The 24,161-nt window shown below is 41.2% G+C and overlaps 1 protein-coding gene across 9 annotated transcripts in view; it reads left to right on the forward strand.

Annotated features, from left to right (window-relative positions):
- Positions 1 to 24,161, forward strand: part of KALRN (kalirin RhoGEF kinase) — a 1,009,634-nt gene that overhangs the window by 684,482 nt on the left and 300,991 nt on the right. For 7 of the 9 annotated variants that reach the window (XM_056793564.1, XM_056793558.1, XM_056793562.1 and 4 more), the window contains 6 exons: positions 4,025 to 4,136; positions 6,155 to 6,345; positions 6,786 to 6,887; positions 9,798 to 9,940; positions 19,155 to 19,257; positions 19,704 to 19,904. In XM_056793564.1, coding sequence (XP_056649542.1) covers positions 4,025 to 4,136; positions 6,155 to 6,345; positions 6,786 to 6,887; positions 9,798 to 9,940; positions 19,155 to 19,257; positions 19,704 to 19,904 — 852 coding nt within the window. The remainder of the gene's footprint in view (positions 1 to 4,024; positions 4,137 to 6,154; positions 6,346 to 6,785; positions 6,888 to 9,797; positions 9,941 to 19,154; positions 19,258 to 19,703; positions 19,905 to 24,161) is intronic. The other 2 variants (XM_056793560.1, XM_056793559.1) reach the window with 1 other exon arrangement.

The raw sequence follows: 24,161 nt of genomic DNA on the forward strand, positions 1-24,161 counted from the left end.
AAAAAAAAAAGGAAGCAATCCCTGTCCTCAAGAAGTTTACATTCTTCCAGGGGATACAGCATAACATGTGAAAAAGTTTTTATATACTAATTTGAAGAGGATGGAGAAAGTATTAAAAACTAGTGCCTCCTGCTCATTCTTGTTGTTCTACCTCCCACTGAAGAGTCAGCCTGATGTCCAAAAAAGGGTGTTGAGTCATGCTTCATGATTTAATTTGCTCACAATTCACATCATAATGTATTCTCAGCAAGCATAAGTGTGGCCCCGTGAGAAGATCAAGGAAAAGAGTATCAAATATGTTGGGGAGGCAAGTGGCCATCAGAATGAGGGGGAAGGAGGAAAGAAATCTGTTTCCTTATAACTCTGGTTGAATGCTAGGAGCCTGTCTGTACATCATCCCCACCTGCCACCCTTCTCTTTCCTTCAGACACTTACTAACTGTGTGACTATATGAAGTTACTTAAGCTCTGTAAGTCTCATCTGTAAAATAGGAATTGTAATGCTTTTGCTACCTCTTTTACAGGTATTTGGGAGATACAAGCTTTAGAGATCTAAAAGCACTATTTGAATGTGAACTCTCATTATTGTTATTGGCATTATTATTTCTACAAAAGGTCTTGGGCATTCAGATTTCAATATGGCCAAATAGCACCAAAAATTACTCTGTAAACCATTCCATTTTAGGATTGTAAAGCTGATCCTAGTTTCCATGGAACTAAAAGGATTAAGGCAATAGATCCAAAATAAATATCCTTGACTTCACGTGTCCTTTTAATTTCCCTTGAGTTATGATTCCCTGGAATTCTGTGTTAGATACTGAGAAGGGCGTAGACAGAGAATGGAGGCAGGGATTCTGGAAGAGATAAAAGCACTGAAAAGTCTGAGGATGTTTGCTTATCAACAACTGCTGCAAATCGTATATTAATTAACTAGGAGAGAAAGCCAGGTGCTAGGAAAGTGAGCAGGGTCACCCTAAAGCACCTCCAGTATAACAGGGATTTCATAAATGTCAGTTGAATAAAAATTAATGACCCATATATAGGCTACATAAAACAAATTAAAAACTTGCCAGATCAGTTTTAAGATTGCGTTAAGTCTATACCAAAAGTTCCTGAATAAAAGGAAAAAATAGTTTCCTGAACAATTAATATCAATAATAAATTAAAAGAGATTTTACAAATAAACTCTGGGGTTTCCATCATTGAAGTCATTTTTGTTCCAAGTAACTTGACTTTTAATTGACAATAATTATGGGATTATGGGATGGAAAACTTTAGATGCGACACAAGAATTGGAGCCATATGTCCATTGGGGGCATCAGTTGATAGTCACTGTACAAAATTGTTTCATTTGCTATACTCATCCTGGTGAGCTCTTAATGAAATGGGTAGTGGTTCCTCACTAGAAGCACCAGAAGAGATACCTGAAGAGAACCGACTACTCATTACTGGTAGACCCATAGGTTGAACTCATTGGCATATTCTGTTCTACAATTTTCCATTGTTTCTGCCTGGGAAGCTCCCTTAACAGTATCAGATAATCAGAAGACAGGGTTAGAAGGACACTGATTATTTTCAAAGTAATGGGGGGGGGTGTCACTGAAATAATAGAAATGGTAATATTTCTGCATAACAATGATGTCAAATCAAGTATAACAAAGCAAAGTTGATAAGGCTTGTGAGATTTGAAGGCAGAAGGCCTGGATTCGAACTCTAGCTCTACCTCTTACTATGTAATCTTGAGCAAAATTATTTAGTGAGGCCTAAGTTTCCTCATGTATAAAATGATGGCATTGGACCAGATGATTTCTGAGGTCTTTCCCAACTCCAAATCCATGATCCTAGCTACCTAAGTATATGTGGAGAAGAGGACAAAGCTGAGACTTTGTTACTTATCTCCAAATTTCAAACTCTTCTTACAAATTTGGAAAAGCTCACCTGGGTGCCTTGTCTGATGATGGAAACTTGTCAAAAAGAATAAGACTTGTTTTCCTGGTGATGAATTTGGGGGGTTGTGAAGACTAGGGATAATTGAGAAAATTACTGAAGCATTTCAGAGGTTAAAAGTCATAACTTCGTTTGACTTTTGCCACCTATTGATCCAAAGAGCCTTCTTATTAAAAGGGGAGGGAGATCTGAGTCTAAACCCACCTCTTCCAGTCTCATCTCTGACATTTATTGCTGATGTAAGAGTTGACAAATCAGTTAAATTTCCGAGCCTTAGTTTTCTCATCCATGAAATGGGAAGAGAAATACTATGTACCTCATGGGAGGATGGTAAAGATCAAATCAGGAAAAATATGTAAAAGTCTTTACAAATGCTAAAGTACTGTGTATTTGTGTATGTATATATGTATATATTCGTGTGTCAATCCCTATCCTATGACTATGGAAGGAGGTAAAAGGTAAAAGGAGGTAAGTTGATAGTCATCAGTCACTTTCAGGGAGCCTCTGCTCTGGTAGGAGGAAGATAAGAACCACTTATATATAATATATATAATTACTAATAGAAAGAGCATGGGACCAGAAAACAGGAGACCTGGTTCCTGATCCCATCTATCTGTATACTCTTTACCTCTCTGCCTCAGTTTCCTGATCTGTAAAATTAGAAGACTGAATCATGACCTCCAACGTTGCTTTCCACTCTGCCATTCTGTAATTCTATGGAATTCTATATTTATAATCCCTATCTCTTGAGATCTCCCATATTAATAGAAGAGATTTGGGCTTGCCTCTTGGGGGCTTCTCTCCAAAGTAGGGAAATAAGACACAGAGTCATGCCTCTGAAAAAAAATTCATTATAACTTTATAATAATGAGATTATATGATATAAGATTTGTACAATTCTGTGTAAACCTTGAAATGCTAAATATAGGTTAGCTATTATTATTTATGAGCATCTAAGTGGTACAGTGGATAGAGTTCTAGGCCTAGAATTAGGAAGACTAATCTTCCTGAGTCCAAATCTGGCCTCAGACACTTACCAGATGTATGACCCTGGTCAAGTCACTTAACCCTGTTTTCTTTAATGTCCTTATCTGTAAAATGAGCTGGAGAAGAAAATGGCAAACTATCCCAGTATCTTTGCCAAGAAAACCCTAAATGGGGTCATGAGGAGTCAGACAGCTGAAACAACTGAACAACAACAAATAATCTTTAATGATCTTACCTCTTACCTTCTATAGGAAGAGACTACATGTGCTTTTATGTGAATATTCAAAAGAAATCCAAACTAATGAGAATAAGAAAAGTCTCCTTAGGAGATGGAAGTCCTTTCCTTTGCCTGGATGTCAGCAACAGATCCCTTGGGCAGGAGCTATCCCCTTCCACAGGACTACATCACCTCCACCTCTCACCCTCACCCCTGGACATTTTCTCGCCCTATTATACTTTTGTCATGTCCCGACTACACTTGGTAGTCAGGAAAAACTCACAGGACATTACACAATTTGATAAATTGGTAGGAACTGTGTAAAAGCCAAGAGCACCTGGGCTATTGCCTCAAAATGATAGAAATTAATCGCCTTTCATTTGTGTGTAATTCAGTTGAAGGGACATGCATCTAATCCTTCCCAGTAGCCACCAGTCCTGAGTTAATAAGAGTGGTTCCTTTGTTTACATGAGCTCATTTGAGCCTCACAGAAATGCTGTGGAATATGAAGTGCAGTTATTTTTATCCCCATTTTGCAGGTGAGGAAACTGAGGCACAGGAGGGTTAGGTGATTTTCCCCAAATGTCTCAGCTGGCAAAAGGCAGAGCCAGGTCACAAATCCAGGGCTTCTGAGCTGAACTGAAACGATTCCATTCTTTTTCCAATCCAGAATTCTGCTTAGGTTGGGTTAGGTAACATTGAGGTTGTTTGGTCTGGAAAAACTGAATGGTTGGATAATCCTGGGTCACATCTCAAACTTGTCTGTTGCCCTGGGGATACATATGATACAAGGTGGAGGTGATCTTTGCCTCGAGGAAGCCAATGTTGGGAACTATGGGAACGGGTCTTAATTATGCCTCAAATTCTTCCTTAGGAACTTTTAACTTGCTGTGAAGAAGGGAAAGGGGAACTCAAGGATGGCCTGGAAGTCATGCTCAGTGTTCCAAAGAAAGCTAACGATGCCATGCATGTCAGCATGTTGGAAGGTAGCCATCCCTAGCATGCCCACCTATCAGTCTTCTCTATTTCCTGGGCACAGAGGGGCATGCATGTGTATAGGGTGGTGGTGGTAGGTGGGAGGCGGGGTGGAGAAGGATAACATAATGCCAATACCAAACCAGAGACAGAGACAGAGCAGACAGAGGGAGAAGATGACAATGAAGTCCTAGATCACTATTAACGATGAAGAGTATTGAGGTGTTCAGACTGACAGGAAGTCCTCTAGGTCATTTTGTTCAGCCTCCAGCCTCTACACAGAGCCATGCTAAAGTCATTCAAGGTACAAGGGTCTCGACTCTGCTATTAAATATATTCAGGGCAAGTCAGTCTATTTATTACCAAAAGTGCTTGAGTTCTGATGCAAAAATTGAATTTCTGATTTACGTGAATTTGCATTCATTTGCCTTTGCAATATATGTAGATTTTTTTTTCTCTCACCCTAACACATTCTTTAGGCCTGTACCTTTACTGCTAGGTTAAGTAAGCTGGAAGAATTCTCCGAACTCTACAAAGGTTCAGTGAGCCACAGGAACTATATATTTTTGGCTTATAGAGCTCTGGCTTTAGTAAAGGGATTGGAACACTATAGAACACATGGGCCAAAAAGCAACATATTGGGAAGAGGCGGGATATGTTGAAAGAGACAAAATTCAGTGTTTAAGTCAGCCCTGGCAGGTAGAGATTTAAGAAAATACACGTGCTCAGAACCAGCACATACAAAATTCCCAAGAGTGACCATGCCAGATTAAAAGGTAATTAATTGGGAAGTGTTTAACAAAATAAATGAAAATACATCAGAGATCATTTAACTTGTACTTTTAGGAAGGATTAATTTCTATTCAAGTTTTATGCCACCATTCTGGAAGATAGTGCTTTCTTGTCTTTTCTCTTCCCTGAAAGAACTGATCAAACCTCAGGGCTTCCTGTAACATGAGGAACTTGGGTGATACTCGGTCCCATAGAGGATAAGATGGGAGGAAGAGAAAGGGGAAAGAGAAGGGGAAGGGGGCAGAGAAGAACTTTGAAAAACTCATCTTTGGATTGGACATTTGTTGCCTAATTGGAAGTCTTATCTCAGCCTTCCAACCCTGTTCCTTTCTTCTTGCATTTTCCCTCTCTCCTTCCTCCAGACTTTCCACACATCCTTGTCACTTTTGCTTTTCTTCCTTTTCAAAGTCATATCCCATGAACTTTGAGCAATTCATTCATGACATTGCTAAATATGTCTTGACATTGGAGCCATTGAAGTAAGAACAAATCCTAGAGAAATGTCCTCCATGAACAAAAGATAACATGGAAACTGGAATCTAGACTAATCATCTACTCAGTTAGGCATTGACGTGAGATCCAATCCATTCCAAGCCCTGAGTAAGAAGAAACAGAGACGTGAAGGAAGTCAACAAACATTTATCGAATAGCCAGCCCTCCCTGTGCCAGTCCCAGTGCCAAGTGCTGGAGATTGGAAGACAGGCAAAAATATCTCCTACCATGGATTGAGGAGCTTATATTCTAATGAGGGAGAGAACCAGATATGTCCTAACAAGATCTATACAGTATAAATGGGAGGTGCTTACCTTTAGAGATCTATCAGTCTAATGAGGAAGATAGAGCAAGCACTGCACATATTTTACATACGTGCTGTAGCTTTTTAAAAAGTCACTAGGAGCAACTGGATTGAAAGCCAAGTCTGGAGATAGGAGGTCCTAGGTTCAAATCTGACCTCAGACATTTCCTAGGTGTGTAACCCCCATTGCCTAGTCCTTACCACTCTTCTGCCTTGGAACCAATACCTTGTATTGATTCTAAGATAGAAGATAAAAGATTTTTAAAATGTACCTATATCACAGAGCTCAATATTCATGTTACCATCAGAAGTCACCAGAATGATGAAAATTGAATGGTATCAACCAAAAGAGCTTCCTAGGACAGGTGAGTCTTAAGAAGTGTGGGTGTATATATCAAGAGAACCTCACTAAAAGAATGGGAATGCCTGTGTGTCTTTCAGGATTTGATGAGAACCTAGATGTCCAGGGGGAGCTGATTCTCCAGGATGCCTTCCAAGTGTGGGATCCCAAGTCTCTGATCCGGAAGGGACGGGAACGACATTTGTTCCTCTTTGAGATCTCTTTGGTCTTTAGCAAGGAAATCAAAGACTCTTCAGGGCACACAAAATATGTTTACAAGAACAAACTACTGGTAGGTGGGGTCCACAGGGAGTTCCCTGTTCTCATTGAGCCCTTGGGCTGGAAGTGACCTTGAAGAGGTCATTGCATCTATTCTCCCACCCTTAATCCTAAAGCATCTCAGGCAAATGAAATCTCAATTTGAAAGATTCCTAGAGAGGAAGAATCCTTAACCCTCCTCATGTTCCCTCTTCAATATTTACAGTCAAGAAAGTTTTCTTTATGTTGACCACTTCTTCTGCCACTCTTCTTTGGTCCTTCCTAACTCTAAACAAATGTTTCTGTCCTCTCATCCTGGATAGATGAACAGAATGTACCATTTGTTTAAATTTGATTGACAGCAGCCCCCTCCCCGGTCCTCTCCTCTTTGTCGCCTTTCCCATCCCATCCCAGCCCTAAGTTTCCCCACTGCCCTCCCCTTCCCCGCCTCTCACAGGCCTTTCCTGTCTACAGACCTCAGAACTGGGTGTGACCGAGCACGTGGAAGGCGATCCCTGCAAATTTGCCTTGTGGTCCGGGCGCACACCTTCCTCGGACAACAAAACTGTATTGAAAGTGAGTTCTGCTTCTTTGTTTTCTTCCTGAACATGAGCATAGGGACAGTAATTGTTCAGAGCTAAAAGACAAGAAGTCTGGCTTTCTCCAAGATTGCCTAGGCCTGGCTCTGAGTGAGGGTTGTGGTCTCATATGGGTGTTGGAAGGGAAATTGAGGAAAGATAGCAAAACTCTGAGAGGTTCTAAGAGGGAAAGCTACAGTCACTTTCTGAAGAAGTGCTTTCTCTGGCAGTACTACTGATTTTCATAGACTGATAACACTCTGGCCATGTTCTGCCTTATGACCACTAAGGGTCACAAAGCTGAGAAATGATCAGAGAATAACAAAGGCAACATGATGTGATGGATAGATGCTAGACTTGGGGTTAGGAAGATCTAGGTTTAAATACTAGCTCTAACATTTACTGAGCAGATAAGTACTACAGTGGATAGAACACCAGCTTTGGAGTCAGGAAAAATGAGTCTTCCTCAAATCTGGCCTCAGACACTTCACCCTGAGCAACCACTTAACCCTTTTGACCTCAGTTTCCTCATCTGTAAAATGAGTTAGAGACGGAAATGGCAAACTACTCTAGTATCTCTGACAAGAAAATCCCAAATGGGATCACAAAAGAATAGGGCACAATTCAACTGACTGAACAACAACTTTTATTAAGTGTGTGACCATGGCCAAATCATCAGCCTCTCTGAACCTTAGTTTCTTCATCTATAAAATGGGAATGGTAATATTTACAATATCTTAGTGTTGTAAGGTTTAAATGAGAAAATATACGAAAAGCATTTTTCAAATCTTAAAGCACTATGTAAATATCAGCCATTTTGTTATTATTATTATGAATTTGGTCTAAACTCACACAAGAATGCAGATTGATTCTTCACATGGGTAGACTAGTATGATGTAGAAGTTGAAACAGATGGACTAGAGGTGCTTGAAATTAGGGCTTACCTCCAAAAAAACAACAACAACAATGAATGATATTCTCAGGTTTGTCACAGAGACAGAGAGACAAAGAAAGTGGGGGAGGGAAAGAGAGAGTGTCTAACCCCTAAAACAGTGATGGTGAAACTTTTAGAGGGGCAGGTGATATGAGAAAAGTCCTGAAGCACACATGGGAGGAGGGAGGGGAACAACCTGGCCCCACATCCCTCTGGCTTTCTAGTAATGAATTCTGTTGAACTCTGTGTTTGGGCACCAGTATGTATGCCCACAGAGAGGGCTCTGAGTGCCCCCTCTGGCACAAGTGCCATAGGTTTGCCAAAATGGCCCTAAAATATCCCTGATTCCCAATTTGGGGCATTTATTAAATATTTCCTATATGGTTGGCATTCTGTTGAAATCTAGTAATACAAATACAAACAAAAAGAAAGACTACCTATTCTCAAGGAGATTACATTCTGAGAAAACCAGCATGTCAAGAAAAATTGGAAAGGGCCAAGGTAGAGAAAAAGCATCCCCATGGGGAAAGGAAGTTTAGTTGTCCAAAGAGTCAGGGGCTCATTGGGTTGGAATTAAGCATGACTGTGTGGGTAGTTCCTCAAAATGGAGGTTATTCTGGGAAAGAGCTCACCAATCAAAGGAAAAGGTTACAGAGGTGGAGCTGTTGTCAGTGTGAGAAGGTAAAGGCAGAGGTGAAGCAGTTGTAGTAATAAGAAAAAGATGATGTATCTCTGGTGTTCCCTGAATTGTTGGCACTTGATGGGCAGTAAGGCTATTTCATGTATATGGATATATATGTATATCGATATTTAGATATATCTATTCATATATATGTATACCTATATTTAGACATACATATATATAGATATTGAAGTGTGTTTATATATATATATATATATGATTTCAGACAGTGAGTCCTGTAGGAACAATATGGAGCCTTAAAGAGAAATAAGATGGGCCCCCGAACTTTCCTAGAATTCATTCTATAAATCCATATTGAGTACTGGGAGACTTACTATAGAATAGACATGGTCCCTGCATTTAAATTGCTAATAAGATATATACATGAAACCTTAATGTCTATATTTAGAGAATGAATTGAAATGGTTGGGGAAGTCCCCAATATTTATTAACATTTTAATTGAATGTAGGTACTAGAGTCAGGAAAACCTGAGAATTAAATCTAGCCTCAGACATTTACTAATTCTGCGACACTAGACAAATCGCTTAATCTCTGCCTCAGTTTCCTCATCTGTAAAATGGGAATAATAATGGCACCTACCCATCTGAATTGTTAGAAAATAAAATTAGATACTAACTATAAAGTGCTTAGCACATAGCAAATATTATATAAATGATAGCTATAGTAAAAATAAGTTGTTACCATTGTTATTATTATTATGTGCTTCCTATGTGCCAAGCACCATTCCACATCATGAATAAATGGCAGATTAAATGAACTTGGAAGGAAGGTGGTTTTAAAAAATAGAGTACTGCCATAATGCAGCATGCATGATAAGGGCAGCTAGGTAACTCAGTGGATTGAGGGCTAGAGACAGGAGGTGGTGGGTTCATATCTGGCTTCAGATATTTCCTAGCTCTGTGATCCTAGGCAAGACACTTGACTCCCATTGCCTAGCCCTTACCACTCTTCTGCCTTGGAATCAATACTTAGTACTGATTCTAAGATGGAAGATCAGGGTTAAAAAAAAGGTAGTGTGGATGGAATGCTTGGAGTCAGGGAGACCTGGGTTCATGTCTCCCCATGGCTGTTACCTTGGGCAAGTCATTTAACTACTATAAGTCTCATTTTCCTTATTTGTCAAACCAGAATAATAATGGCATCTAGCACCCAGTGGTTCTTATGGGGATCAAAAATGAATAATGCCTGTAAAATGATTTAAACATTTTAAAGTGCTATGGTTATTACCTGTACTTCTAAAGCCCCTATCCTCTTTCTCCCATGCCACTAGGCCTCCAGTATTGAAACTAAGCAGGAGTGGATCAAGAACATCCGAGAGGTGATTCAGGAAAGGATCATTCACCTGAAGGGTGCTTTAAAAGAGCCGATACAGCTCCCTAAAACACCAGCCAAACAGAGGAACAATAGTAAGAGGTAACCTGCATCTCCTTCTAACTCTCTTTCTTTCTTCCTCTCTTGCTCTATTACCCAACACTTCTGTGTGTGTTTGGGTGAGTGTTCCCTTCTCTTTACCCGGTGGTGTTCAGTCAAGGATCCTTGCCGGTGAATGGTGGCTGGGTCCTTTCAGTCACCGCTTAGTTTAATTCAGCAAATATGGAACAAGTACTCATTATATGCAAAATGATGTACCAGGTACTAAGTACCAGATGCAACTCATTCTCTCATGGAGCTGACACACTAACTGGAAAAACGACACGAACACACATTAAGAAGTTAAATGATGATGTACGTATGGCTGTACTGACTGTGAGTCCAGATGAGGGATGCAGATGGGGACTGTTCTAGGCATTCGGCACAGGGAGAGAGCAGTGGAATCTGGAGGGCTTGGAGAAGTCTTCATTCAACTTGAAGGAAGACCCAGGGCTTGGGAATGGGCCACCTTTCTCAACATCTCCCTCTATCATTCCGAAGTTCTTCATTCCCAGCGCCCATGAGACCCTAGATCAAAGCTAAGACAGACATGAAGTTTGTGCATCTGTCTTAGGTGAGATCTGAATAACAACCACAGTGACAACTCATATTGCTTACGATTCTAAGCAAAGCACTTTAAAACCATATCTCATCTGCAAATTTTGCCCCCATTATCATTGTCCATAAGAAGCCTTGAGCCTTCCCTGTAATTCATGCAATCTGATTAATCACAAAAATAATTATCACTATGTTATGGAGAGCAGGATTCTCAGGGCTACAAACCAGAGCCGTAGGTTCTATTATAGATTTGCTGTGTGGCCTTGGACAAATTGCTTTACATCTCTTGGTTTCATTGACCTCATCTATAAAATGATCCGGTTTGATTAGGTGATGTCTAAATTCCTTACCCATTCTAACAATTCATGAATCTAAAATGTAAGGGAAATTCTAATAGTAAATTGGTTTAATGATATTAAATTAATTATTAGATGTTAATTATATGACATATTTCTATATTCTATTTATATGTTACATATCAGTATATAATAACATATAATCTAATGATATATTATATAATATATAAATATAATTAATATTTTAGGTATATTAACATAATTATATTAATATAATTAGTAATAATAAAATAATTAAAAATAGAAGAATTAATATGTTCTATAATAAATTATGAGAGGCAACATAGTATAATGAGTAGGGAGTTACATTTAAAACAGGGAAGACCTGGCTTCAAGTATTGCCTCTGACAAGGACTAGCTATGGCACCATAGGTAAATCAATCACCAAACCTTAGTGTTCTAGATAAATTTCTTTTCTATTCTTTTTTAAACCCTTACCTTCTGTCTTGGAATCAATACTGTGTATTGGTTCCAAGGCAGAAGAGTGAGTGGTAAAGGCTAGGCAATGGGAGTCAAGTGACTTGCCTAGGATCACATAGCTAGGAACTGTCTGAGGCCTGACTTGAACCCAGGACCTCCCATCCCTGGACCTGGCTCTCAATCCACTGAGCCACCCACCCTTAGTATCAATTCTAATGCAGAGTAGCAAAGACGAGGCAATCAGAGTTAAGTGATTTACCCAGGGTCACACAAATAAGTAGTATCTGAGGATAGATTTGAATTCAGGTCCTCCCAATGCCAGGTCTGACACTTTATGCACTGTGCTATCTAGCTGCCCCTAAGAAACTCTTTTTTTAAAAAAGCATTCATTGAGTTCCTACAATGCACCAGGGTTTATGCTAAGCACTTAACTCTATTGTCTGATATTATTTCACCTGATCCTCACAACAACCCTGAGAGGCAGGTGCTGTTATTATTGTCCCCATTTCACAGTTGGGGAAACTGAGGCAGACAGGAGTTAAATGACTTGATCAGAGTTACACAGCTCATAAGTGTCTGGGACTGAGTTTTTAACTTATGCCTTGCTGATTTCAGGTCCAGCACTTTATTTTCTATAAAACATAGCCATCTATTAAGGCTATAAGGAAGTGCCAACCTGCATTGGCAAAGGGAGTTCCTTGACCTGGAAGTTCTCTATGTCGATAAAGTCTCAGATCCAGTCCGTATCCCTGTCTCTAATAAATGGCACGAGGAAAGAAGCCATTGCTCCAGCATCCTGCCTTCCCTTCTCTTAATTCCAGCTCATCCTAAGAAACAAGGCAGGTTAGTGCAAGGAGAGCAGGTTAGAGTTAGAATCCCAATGATCTGGGTTACCCTTTGCCTCTAACACACACTGGCGACTAGACCTCTCACTGCCCCCAGGGAATTCTATGACTGCAGGTGGCAGAGAAAGTATGTATTTGCTCTGGTAAGAATCAGCTTCTTACCAATCTGGTACCCTATCATTCAAAATGGAACATTGTCCTTGATACCCCTCATTTTACAGGGAAGGAAACTGAGGCAAATAGAAGGGTAAGTGACTTGCTCAGGGTAACATGGGAAAAAAGTGGCAGAGTTGGAATTTGAACTTTAAATCCATCTTTGTTTCCACTGCAACATGTTGTCTCCCCTAGTCAGGGGAGGAAAGAATGGATTCAATTTGTCATAACTGATAGAGTCTAGCTGAATCCCAGAATTCCCCACAAGATGCAGGAAATGCCACCTCTTTACCTTTCTATCGCCAGCCTAACCCTGTTGGAGGAGAAAAAGGAGGAAAGCATGTTCCTTCTTTTCATTCTCCTGGCCTTGTTAAACCATCTTGAAGTGCCAGAGTTCCCGTCCCAGACCATCCCTGGAGTCTGGCTCATCTACTCATATACTAAAGACCCCAGATTCAAAGACCTGAGTTTTTGTCTCCCTCAAAGTCATAGTGAACTAACCTGCCTGTTTTAAACAAGGTCTGTGTACCACTGCCCATGGGACCTGGGACAAACTGCTTCGCTCCTCTGGAACTCAGTTTCCTCATTTGTAAAATGAGGGGCTTGGGGAAGCTGATTTTGATGGTCCCCTCCAGCTCTGAATCTTTGATCCTTCCCCAATTCCCCCATTAGGTAATTCTTGGTTTGTTCAGTCATTTTCAATTGTGTCTAACACATTGTAACCCTTTTTGGAGTTTTCTTGGCAAAGATATTGGAGTGGTTTGCCTTTTCCTTCTCCAGACCCTTTTATAGATAAGGAAACTGAGGCAAACAGAGTTATGGGACTTGCCTAGGGTCACACAGCTAATAAGTGTCTGAGGCCAGATTTGAACTGGGGAAGATGAGTCTTCATGACTCCAGGTTTGTCACGCTATGCACTATGGTGCTAACTAGCTGCTAATTCTCTTGACTGATCATTAAAATACCTTGTTTTTACTTAGCTGGCTACATGTGATTTTCCTCCGGTCAAATTTCATCCTTCATGACAATCTCAATCAATAAGCATTTATTAAGTACCTACTGTGTAACAGTACTATGTACTAAGTACTATGGATTCAAGTACAAAGAATAAAACAAGCCCTTCTTGCAAGCACTTTACATTTTAATGGAAATAGTAAGAGAGAGAGAGAGACAAAGAGAGAGAGACAGAGAAAGACAGAGAGACAGAGAGAGAGGAAAGAGAGAGACAGAGACAGAAACAGAGAGAGAGACACAGAGACAGAGACAGAGAGAGTCACAGAGAGAGAGTGTGTTTAATATTTAATATAGAGCAGCTAAAGTGACTCAGTGGATAAAGCGCCAGACCTGGAGTCAGGAAGACTCATCTTCATGAGTTCAAATCTAGTCGCAGACACTTACTAGTTGTATGACGCTGGACAAGTTATGTCATTCTGTCTATCTCCGTTTCCTCATCTATAAAATGAGCTGAAAAAGGAAACGGTCAACCACTCCAGTATCGTTGCCCAAAAAAACCCAAATAGGCCACGACTGAATGAAAACAACAAACAACAAGTTTAATCCAAAGTGGTTTATGAAGACTCACACTGGCAGTTAACTTCATACAGAAGATTGTCCCCTGCTCTGCATCTGAAAGAAAATGAAAGACTCTAAGGGGAAAATTAGATAGGGAAGACATTCCAGGAGGGGGAGAAGGAGATGGCAATTTAGGCAAAAGTGTCCCACCAGCTGACATAGAGTAGGAATTTAGTAAAACCTTTGGAGGCTTTGTTGTATATTTTGATCAAATTGAATTCTTCAATAAACATACAAAGGAAATGGGTTCTTAGTTAAGGGACAAGATGAGGGCAAAGTTTCTCCTTCCCTCTATCTTATCTTTGGAGATAGAGGATTAGAGTTGGCTGGACAGACTCGAGTTGTCACTTTTTGGAAGGAGAAGTATAAATAAGAAAAACATCTTCACATACTTTTTCCTTATGGAATGTCACCCCAGAGGAAAGCGTATCAGACCCCCTGGGATCCACCAAGAATAAGGGAAAGAGTAGCCAGACAAGATCTATAGGTTCAAGGTCTGATGTCTGTCTAGATCCAGGGGAAGCTCAGAGAAGGGTCCTTCCGAAGCAAAGATAGAGCAAAGGGCCGAAGAACCATGATTCATACCATTGGTTGTCTCTTCAGTGCATAGAGAAGAGGCAATGCCTCTGTCCTGCCTCATGGAGGCCAGTTCATCAATATACCCACACGAATGCGGAAGATACAATCCTGACTCTTGGAGTTCTCCCAGTTTAATGGAGGAGTCAGCACAAACAGAAATAAAAAAAATATATAAGAAACACAAAGAGAAAAAAATCTCATAGATACAAATTTACATGACTTTGAAGACTACGTGCTTTGGGTTGCTGCAATGTTAAAAAGTTGCAAGGAATAAAAATATTGCAACAGTAAAAAGATAGAAATGGAAAGGAGGAGTCTCAGAAAACCTCCCAAAGGAGATAAGCTAGAGGGAGGCTTGGAACGAGTTCTGAAAAGCAGGAGAAATTCATTTGTCCTGGCGCCCCTGTTGCTGTCCAGAATGGAAGAAAGCAAGATTCAACAAATGGAAACTATGGCAGTGGGAGGTAGCGAGCACATAGGGCCCCACAACCAGATTAGAGTGTAATAAGGAAATATTTAACACAACAAATAAAAATACAGTAAAACATAGATATTGTTAATATGTGATATGAGCTAGGTCAATATGAGCTCATGAGTATACTCATTATTACCCCATTGCTGAGTTTGATACCATGAGGCTACAGGATTGGAAGTCTTTTCTCCAACTATTAGGATATAAGGGAAGCCTCCCCTCCCCAATTCTACCAGCATCACCACAGGGAAGACCTGAGTTCAAATGTACCTCAGACACTAACTGTGTGATCCTACTCAAGTCACTTAACCTCTATTTGTCTCAGTTTCCTTATCTGTAAAATGAGCTAGAGAAGGAAACAACAAATCAACCAGTATCTTTGCCAAGAAAACCCCAAATGGGGTTATGAAGAGTTGGATACAAATGAAACAACTGAACAACAAATAGAATGCTAAGAGACTTACCCAGTCACACAGCCAGTAGATGTGTTGAATTACTTGAACCAAGTTCTTCCTGGTGGTCCATCCACTAATATCCCACCTCCACGGATTATCTTTGAATAAGTCACTTTACTTTTCTGGCCTCTGTTTCCTTATATGTAAAATGATGGGACTGGACTAGATAAGCTTTAATCTCTAAATGGATGAATCAAAAAAACAGAGATTGCAAACAGCTCCCAGAGTTGGGGAATGGCAACACTGCTAAGTTAAAATAGCTGATTCTTAAAACAAAAATCTCTCCTTATTTATTTGGCTTCAGGATGTCACACAGCTCCTTTCTAACACATAATGGTGCTTGGCTTATATTGAGGTTAAAAATAAGTCTGCCTTCCCCTAAACCACACTAAGCAATGGACTAGATCAGACGTATATACTCATGGTACCTCCCTAACCAAATTAAAATTCAATTGGGAAATAATTACAAAACAAACAAAAATACAACAAAATAGATAACGTCCATGTGTAGTTTTCTAAGACAATATGCCACCTACAGGGGGCCATTTCTATTCGAGTTTGACACTACGAGATAGTTGATAAACAGCCCAAAATGAAAAATGTTCTCATAAAAGAGTCACATACAAGTTACCCAGATATGGCTATATAAGGTTCCCCAAGAATGAGTGCAGTTTTAAGCACTAATAGCTTTCTGCACCAAGATTTTTGGGACACCTTGTATTTAGATTCTGGTCTTGAGATGGCTACAATAAGGGCTATGTTTTGCTCTAGGAGGCTATGCCCATGTGCATAGTTAATGAGTTACTGGAAGCCTAAACTCACATAAGAATAGAAAAAAGTTCTGAATTTAAATAATGACTGTCACGAATTTAGCTATGTGACCTTGGATGAGTAGATTGGAGTCTTCATTTTTGGTTTCCTCACCAGAAGAATAGAAGTAATAATGTTTGCGTTGTCTGTTTTATAAGGTTTTATCCGAGGGGTCAGAAGAAATCCTGGATAAAAAATTCGTAACTACAGGGAGTCATCTCATCCAACCCTCTCATTTTACCAATGAGAAAACTAAGATCAAAAGAAATAAAAATGATTTGCCTGAAGTCACATAGCTGGTGAGCAAGAGAGCTGGGATTTTGACCTCTAGCCCTCTGATACCAAATCTGGTACATTATTCCATGAGATCCAAGATCTCAGCAGCATAGATTTGAAGCTGGCTGGGAGTTCAGAAGTCATAGAATCATAGATCTAGGGCTGGAAAAGATCTTACAACTCTCCTAGCAACCCCCTTATTCTATAGATGAAAAACCAGAAGACCAGAAAAGTTAAATTACTTACCCAAAGTCACACAGGAAAGTCCCCAGCAAAGTTCCTCTCTCCAGTTCCAAGATTCTTCCTTTTTACCACCCTTTCTCCCCAAATGCTCTGGGTTAAGTGTTGTAAATCGACAAAGCTCTATTTGCATGTGAAATCCTGTGGTTTTCATCATTATTATTATTGAGGACTTTACTTTCCCCACACAGAGGACCAGGTAGGTAGTTCTTATAGATATCTGCATAGCAAGAAATGTTGTTCTCTGGGATAACTCTCCAACATTGTACACAAAAGTCCCCACTGAGTGGGGATTCCCATCTCTTCTCCCAAACACAAACATTCAGCCGATTGTTTATTTCGCCAAAAAATAGAGAACTAGAATGGGGCCATTCTGGTCCATTGTTCTCATTACATTTCCCATCTCATCTTCCTGTGGCTGAAGCTATGGAAAAAACTAAGTTTCTGTTGGCCCTATGAAGGGTCATGCCAGTGGTGGGGCTGATATGGTCCTGGCTATGGACTCAGTGCAAGACTGGGGCATAGCCCTAGGACTAAGGGGATGGGGGGAATTTTATAAGAGCATGTTTGATGATCTTCCCTCTACCAAACTGCTCCAGTAAAAAACAGCTCAGAATGTCCCCAACTTGGAGAAGTGGGAGATGCAAAACTGCCTGGAAGAGTAGAACTAAAATCCAGGAGTACCCAATATCCAGTCCTGCCAGATACTTCATCTTGTTTTTATTCAGCCATTTAAGTTGTGTTCAACTGTTCAAGAACCCATCTGGCATTTTCTTGGTTACAGATACTGGAGTAGTTTGCCATTTCCTTCTCCAGCTCATTTTATAGATAAGGAAACTGAGGCAAACAGGATTAAGTGATTCACCCGGAGTCCTACAGTATTAAGTACCTGAGGCCAATTTGAACTCAGGTCTTCCTAACTCCAAGACTGTTATCCACTGTGTCACTTAGCTGCCTATTCGGAGTTTATAGAAACAGGAACATCCCCTTTGTCTTAAATGGCTATCCAAAGACTTATGGAGGATAACCATTAGCACTTTGATCCTGGAGATTGTAACGTGATCTGCTGTGTTAATGAACCCAGAATTATTGATTAAGCATAGGAACACAGATCATTTCATTTAATCTAGAAAACTCCATTTTTACAGATGAGGAAACTGAGGCCTAGAGTCACAAAATGACTTGCCCAAGGTCACACAAGAAACAGTTTCCAGATTTGAACCTGAGTCTTAAAGCTTTTTTCTTTTCTTTTCTTTTTAATAATAATAGCTCATTTTATATAATGCTTAGGTTTACAAAGGACTTAACAAATATTATCTGATTTTATTCTCACAGTAATCCTAGGAGGTAGAGGCTATATTATCAGCTTCTTTTTATAGGTTAAAGCTTTTTTCAGTGTACCATCCTTTCCCTGAGAGTACCAAAGGTGAGGGAAAGGTGTGACTCCTTGTCAGCCAGAAGCTGAGTCTCCATTATTAAGGACATAACAAGGATAAATCCTTTCTGAAGAATTCATCTAGTCCTCTGTTTAGAGTTGGAAGGGATCTTAGAGATTATTTAGCCCAACCCCTTTGATTTTAAGGAATTGATTTTTAATGAAAAGAAATCAAGGGCCAGAGAGAAGTGACTTGGTATTTTTAGTGGCACAGTTGGGACTAGAATACACATCTCCTGTCCCCCAACTTAGTTTTCTTTTCCCTACAACATGTTTTGGGACCAGCTAAGTAGTGCTGTGGAGAGAATGCCCAGGCGAAAGTCAGGAAGACTCACCTTCCTGAGTCAAATCTAGCCTCTGACATTTGATAGCTAGTGACCCTGGGAAAGTCACTTAACCACATTTGCCTCAGTTTCCTTATCTGTAAAATGAGCTGGAGAAGAAAATGACAAACTATTCCAGTATCTCTGACAAGATAACAAATAGAGTTACAAGAGTTGGACATGACCAAACAACAACAAAACATGCTATACTGCCACCGTCCCACCAATGTGAAGGAGTACAAATCAAGAAAAGGTCAAGCAGTTCCCAGTAGCAACCCTGATGTTTTCAGCTCATTTGCTTCTTTCCAAAGCTCCATATTATTTATGGTCCACTTGCCTACCCCACCCCCAGCCTGGGTACAGCACACAGAAAACCTTCCTGAATAGCCTTCTATCTAGGGTTGCTAGTAGGGATACTATCATTTGGCCGGAGGCTGGACTCTAAATAAGTCTTCCTGCTGTCTCTTCCAGACTGGCCTAGAGAATCACAGGGGGGAAGGGGCACCCTGTTTGTAGCCACCAACATGGCAATCATGGGCTTTGGTCCAGGTCAGTGGTGACATCACTGAAAATCACTGAGTGAACCTTCTTCCAGCTGGGTGATTTGAACCAAATCCCTGCCTGAAAGTGCTCTCCCATTCCCAGATGGAAACTGTTGTGTGCTTCTTAAGCCCATGGTCATTCCCTCTCCCTCCACCCTTCCCCCTTGTTCTCCCCCTACAGGGATGGAGTAGATGACATTGACAGCCAGGGGGATGGGAGCAGTCAGCCAGATACCATCTCCATCGCTTCAAGAACCTCTCAGAACACTGTCGACAGTGACAAGGTAGGACGGTTTCTTAGCTCCCACCCCCACTCCCAAATCATTTTGACTACCTGCCCCTTGGAGAGACCCCCTCCCCCAAGAAGCCTCTCACTGGGGAATATTTCTCAGAAGGAATATAAACTCATAAGGAAGGGGCGGGGAGAGAGAAGGAACAACTGGAAACAGAGCTGGATGAAGTATGGCAGATCTGGGGGCTACAGTGGCATTGGGGATGGAGGATTGGGGTTGCTTGGTCAGTCCCCCAAACACATCAAGAGAGGCGTGGGGTTGAGTGGTGTTAATAAGGAGTGAGTCTCGACATCCCTCCCTCCCCACCCCCTTCTCAAAGGCTCCATCTTGGGGTTCTTGGCTGCTCTGCTTTCCAAAAGGATGGGAAGTCTTGGGGTAGTTTTTCTGCGTCTTTTTTGACTGCTGATTCCTTATGTTCATACTGACGTGAATGCCAGCCCAAGAGAGTGATTTGGAGGATGGCCAGGGTACAGCTGGATGGTGGGAATATTATCCACGGTGCTTTCTATGGTGATATGACCTTTCTCCCGAGGGGACCTGTTTGGAATCCTGGGACTCAGTCCCCCAGGGCAGAGGCAACGAGGACAGAGTATGTGAAGCAGTTTGGAGAGGATGTGTCAATCTTGGCAACGACCCGGGTAGGTAGCTGTGTCAGGTCTTAAGCCAAGTAAGCATGTGTTGTAAGGTCTTTCGTGGGGAGAGAAAGGATGGGCACTTATGGCCCTGACTATTTCTTGACCCCCCCCCAAGCTGGGCAGAGGGATTAATCCAACTGTCTGAATGTTGTGGTCTCCCTCCTTTGTGATGGTTGCGCGTACGTCCCACCCTTGCCCACCCAGCGTGGTCAGGGATGGGTGTAGAAATGGCATTTCCGCTGCATGTTGGTGGCATTTGTTGTTGGTGAAGCTCTAAGGCCTCAAGTACCATCTGGCGCTGGTGCTGCCTGGCCTGGTGCACTGGCCTCCCCCCCTCCCCCAAGGCTGGGAGAACAGGCTGTGTCCATACTTCATGTTCCTTCTCTACATTTGGGACTCTCAATTTGGCCTGGTAGTTTGTTATCAATTAATTAGGATTTTTGCCTAAGCCCCTCTTAGCAACACAGACATGTTGTCTAAATCATGTGGCGATTAGAAAGTAAATAGCCCTGATATCACTCTAGGGGCAGACTAGCAGAGTGGATAGAGGGTCAGCCTCAGAGTGAGGACGGATAATGATGGTGATGATGATGATGATGATAGCTAGCAGGTATAGGGCACCTCCTACGGACCTGGCATTGTGCTAAGTGATTTTTTACAACTGCTGTCTGCCTCAAACTAAGTTCAGGTTCTGCCTCTGGAATTTATTGGTTCTGTGATCCTGGGGAAATCACCAAACCCTTCCGGCAATTCTCTAAGATGCAATTTGGAAGCACAATTTCACATCTCTATTGATAGGGAGACTCTCCTCATGGACAGCAGTCTGTACCAATGAAATTAGAAATGCTGACTTCCTTTCTAAAGACATCATTCACTCCAGAGTAGAAAACGCTCCCTGACCCTGGGGTCCTAGACCTTGGTGCTTCAATTAGCCAGTCCCCTGCCTTCAAGCAGAATAGTACTGAAGCATCTTTGACTAAGGAGAAGGATCAGGGTTCCTCTTCTTAGAATCTCTACCCAGATAATTCCTCTCTGCCTCATTCTCCATGTTTAGCCATTTCACCTAGACAGGTCCTAAAAATGAAATCTTGCTTGGAATATTTGCCATGTATGGACACAGCCTATTGGTCCCCAGTTTCAAAGGTCTTTTGCCCCACCTAACTCCCCAAGCTGGCTCTGCATCTTCCCACCAAAGTCTCTGACTCAGAGACAGAGCCTTGAACTCGGGAAATGGCTGCTGGTTGAAATTTGGCTTGGGAAAACCCTAGGCCTCAGTCATTCTTCATCCTTCCTCCCAGGTAAGTGAGACTAGCTTGGAACATATCTTCCAGTAAGTGTTCTCAAGGACCAAGTGAGCTCCTCCACATGTCTGCTTTTCTCATGAAGTCATAGGATTGTCAATTTAAAGCTGGAAGGTAACTTAGAGGTGATCTAGTGCAACACCTTTTATTTTCTACTTGCAAATACTCCTAAGAAATAAAGGGTTTTACCCAAGGTCACCCAAGCTTTCTGACTTCAAGTCCTATATTCTATCCACCATACCATGCAATTTAGATCACTAGAAGAGCGTGTGAGCACTAAGCTGAGGCTCAGGAAGAGGATCCACAGGGGATCCCAGGGGACACAGAAGCATAGGCTATCAGAGGAAGGAAGAGCTCTGCAGATCATCTTTTCTAGCATCCTCATTTCATGGGTGAGGAGGTGATAATACCAAGAACATTCAAGTAACTTGCTCCAAACTCCCACAACTAGTTAGTGGCAGGATTAGGACTAGAAAAACCCAAGGATCCACGTTCCCAGCTCAGCTCTTATCCATTCTAAGAAGATTAATCCTGAATTTTCCCTGAAAGATCAATAATCAACCTCCCCCTGGTCTGTACTAGTGAAGATCCCCTAAGGTGAGGTATCAAATTCAAATAGAAATGCTTTGGCAGAACTATGGTGGAGGTGCCATGGGCCAAAGCTAACTGTAGAAACACCTTTATGATCTCATCATACCAGCTGGCATTTAGATGGTGCTTCAAAGTCCACCTGGTGCTCTCCATGCATTTTCTCCTTCAAATTCTTGATAGTTTTCCAAGCAGTGATGACCACAGCTCAGGGATCTCAGGCAACGAGGGCATTTTCCAATTTGTGAAGGGTACTGGGAAAGGATCTGCAGCATATCTTTTGTGTCCATCATCTAATAACGTTCACTGAGGAAGATCTGAATTTGTTATCCCCATTTTACAATTGAGGAAATTGAGGCAAATGTTAAGAGACTTACCCAGGGTTATATAGGTAAGTAAGTAGCTGAGGTCAAATTTGAACTCTGATCTTCTTGACTCTAGGCCCAATACTTTTTTCACTGCACCAACTAGTTGCTTCATGCTATGAGTCCCCTGGATCCATGTCCTTGAGCACTGTGAGCTGGGGAAGCAGGGAGGACTTGAAGATCCAGTGGTGGCTAGTAGGAGGTGATGGCAGAAGTGGGGAGGAACAGAGAGGATATTGGAATGAAGTTCCAGAATTATTCCATTTCTCTCTTCTTTCATAAATCAGTCAGCTACTTGTATTCAGCATCCTCTACGGCCCTGAGCCAGGACACTCAGATGAAGTCAGAGTGGGGAGCTGGGTGATCTTTAATGGCTAAGTGTTGTCTCCCACTTCAGGAAGAAGGCAAAGAAAAGAGAGAGGTGAAGGTCTGAGAGAGAGATTTGCCTCTTAGATGTAGTCCTTGGTGGAAATACACAGAGAAACAACATCCCTAAAAAAAGCATTTAAGAGAAGCTCTTCATGAATATTTCTTGCAATTTCTCTAATATTCCAACACTTGAACACAGATAAATCACATGGTCTAGGATACTCCTTGGCTGCACATTACTCTTTCTTCAACAGAGCAGGCATTATTAGACTGCTAGAAACTTACTGATCAGTCACAGGCTCTTAAGCTATAGACTGTAACAGAGACCGTCTAGTCCAAATCCCTCATCTTACAGTTGAGGAAATTGAGTTTCCTAAGGGGAAAAACAACTTTCCCAAAGCCATATAGTAAGTGGCAGAGACAGGGTTCAAGCCCAGGTCCTTGGTCTCTTACTCTAGCATCTTTTCTACTATGCTATAATGTACTTATCCTCCTCTCCTTCTGTTTTTATTTTGCAATCCAACACAAATTTATCAAGTGCTTTCTCTGGGTAGAGAATTCTACTCCGTGTGGGAGGAAATATAGATTTTAAAGATTAGACACATTCCTTCCTTCTGTGAGCACCTACAGTCTCACAGAAGTGTTCTGATACATCTATTTTTCCATTATCCTTTTTTTTAAACCCTTACTTTACATCTTAGAATTAATACTGTGTATTGGTTGCAAGGCAGAAGAGCAGTAAGGGCTAAACAATGGGTATTAAATGACTTGCCCAGGGTCACCCAGCTAGGAAGTGTTTGAGGCCAAATTTGAACCCAGGACCTCCCATCTCTACACCTGACTCTCAATCCACTGAGCCACCCAGCTGCCCCTTCATTATCCTTTTTGTAAAATTAAATATAAGTTTAACAGTCATCAATAAACCTTTCTCAAGGTTCTAAACATTATTATTCCAAAGTATCCAAGTAGTTAGCTAAAGAATAGTCCAATTTCAGGAAGTCTCTTAACTTGGGAAAGTAGAAAAAATAGGTATTGTTGTTGTTATTGTTGTTGTTGTTGTTCCGTCTTGTATGACTCTCCATGGCCCTGTGGACCACACTGCCCATGGGATTTTCTTGGCAAAGATACTGGAGTGGTTTGTCATTTCCTTCTCCAGTGGATTAAGTCACTCAGAGATTAAGTGACTAGCCCAGGGTCACACAGCTAATAAGTGTCTGAGGCTGAATCTGACCCCAGGCCCAATACTCTATCCATTAAGTCATCTAGCTACCTCCTTGAGAAAAAAGTAGGTCATGGTCATCTAGAAAGGAGTGTTAACTAGGAAGACTGAATCAGGACAGATTGATTAATTAATCAATAACAGAACACAAATGGGTCCCTCAGTGTCATTGCCCAAATGCTTCTTCAGGAATCAATGCTCTTTCTGGAAGCTTTTTTACACAATGGGCTCTCCATTATCCATATTTAGGGAGGAGAAGGGGAGAGAAGACTATGGATAAACCCAAAGGAAGATGAGATCTGGAGAGATTAGCCTATGTAACCCAATTCAATCTGTCCAATAAACTTTTTTTAGAATGTTTTATTTTATTTTTTAATGTTAAAAAAAAAGCTATTTTTTCTATCTCCTTTTGAGCATG

The sequence above is a fragment of the Monodelphis domestica genome, chromosome 4 (assembly GCF_027887165.1).
Source record: "Monodelphis domestica isolate mMonDom1 chromosome 4, mMonDom1.pri, whole genome shotgun sequence".
NCBI classification, from domain to species: domain Eukaryota; kingdom Metazoa; phylum Chordata; class Mammalia; order Didelphimorphia; family Didelphidae; genus Monodelphis; species Monodelphis domestica.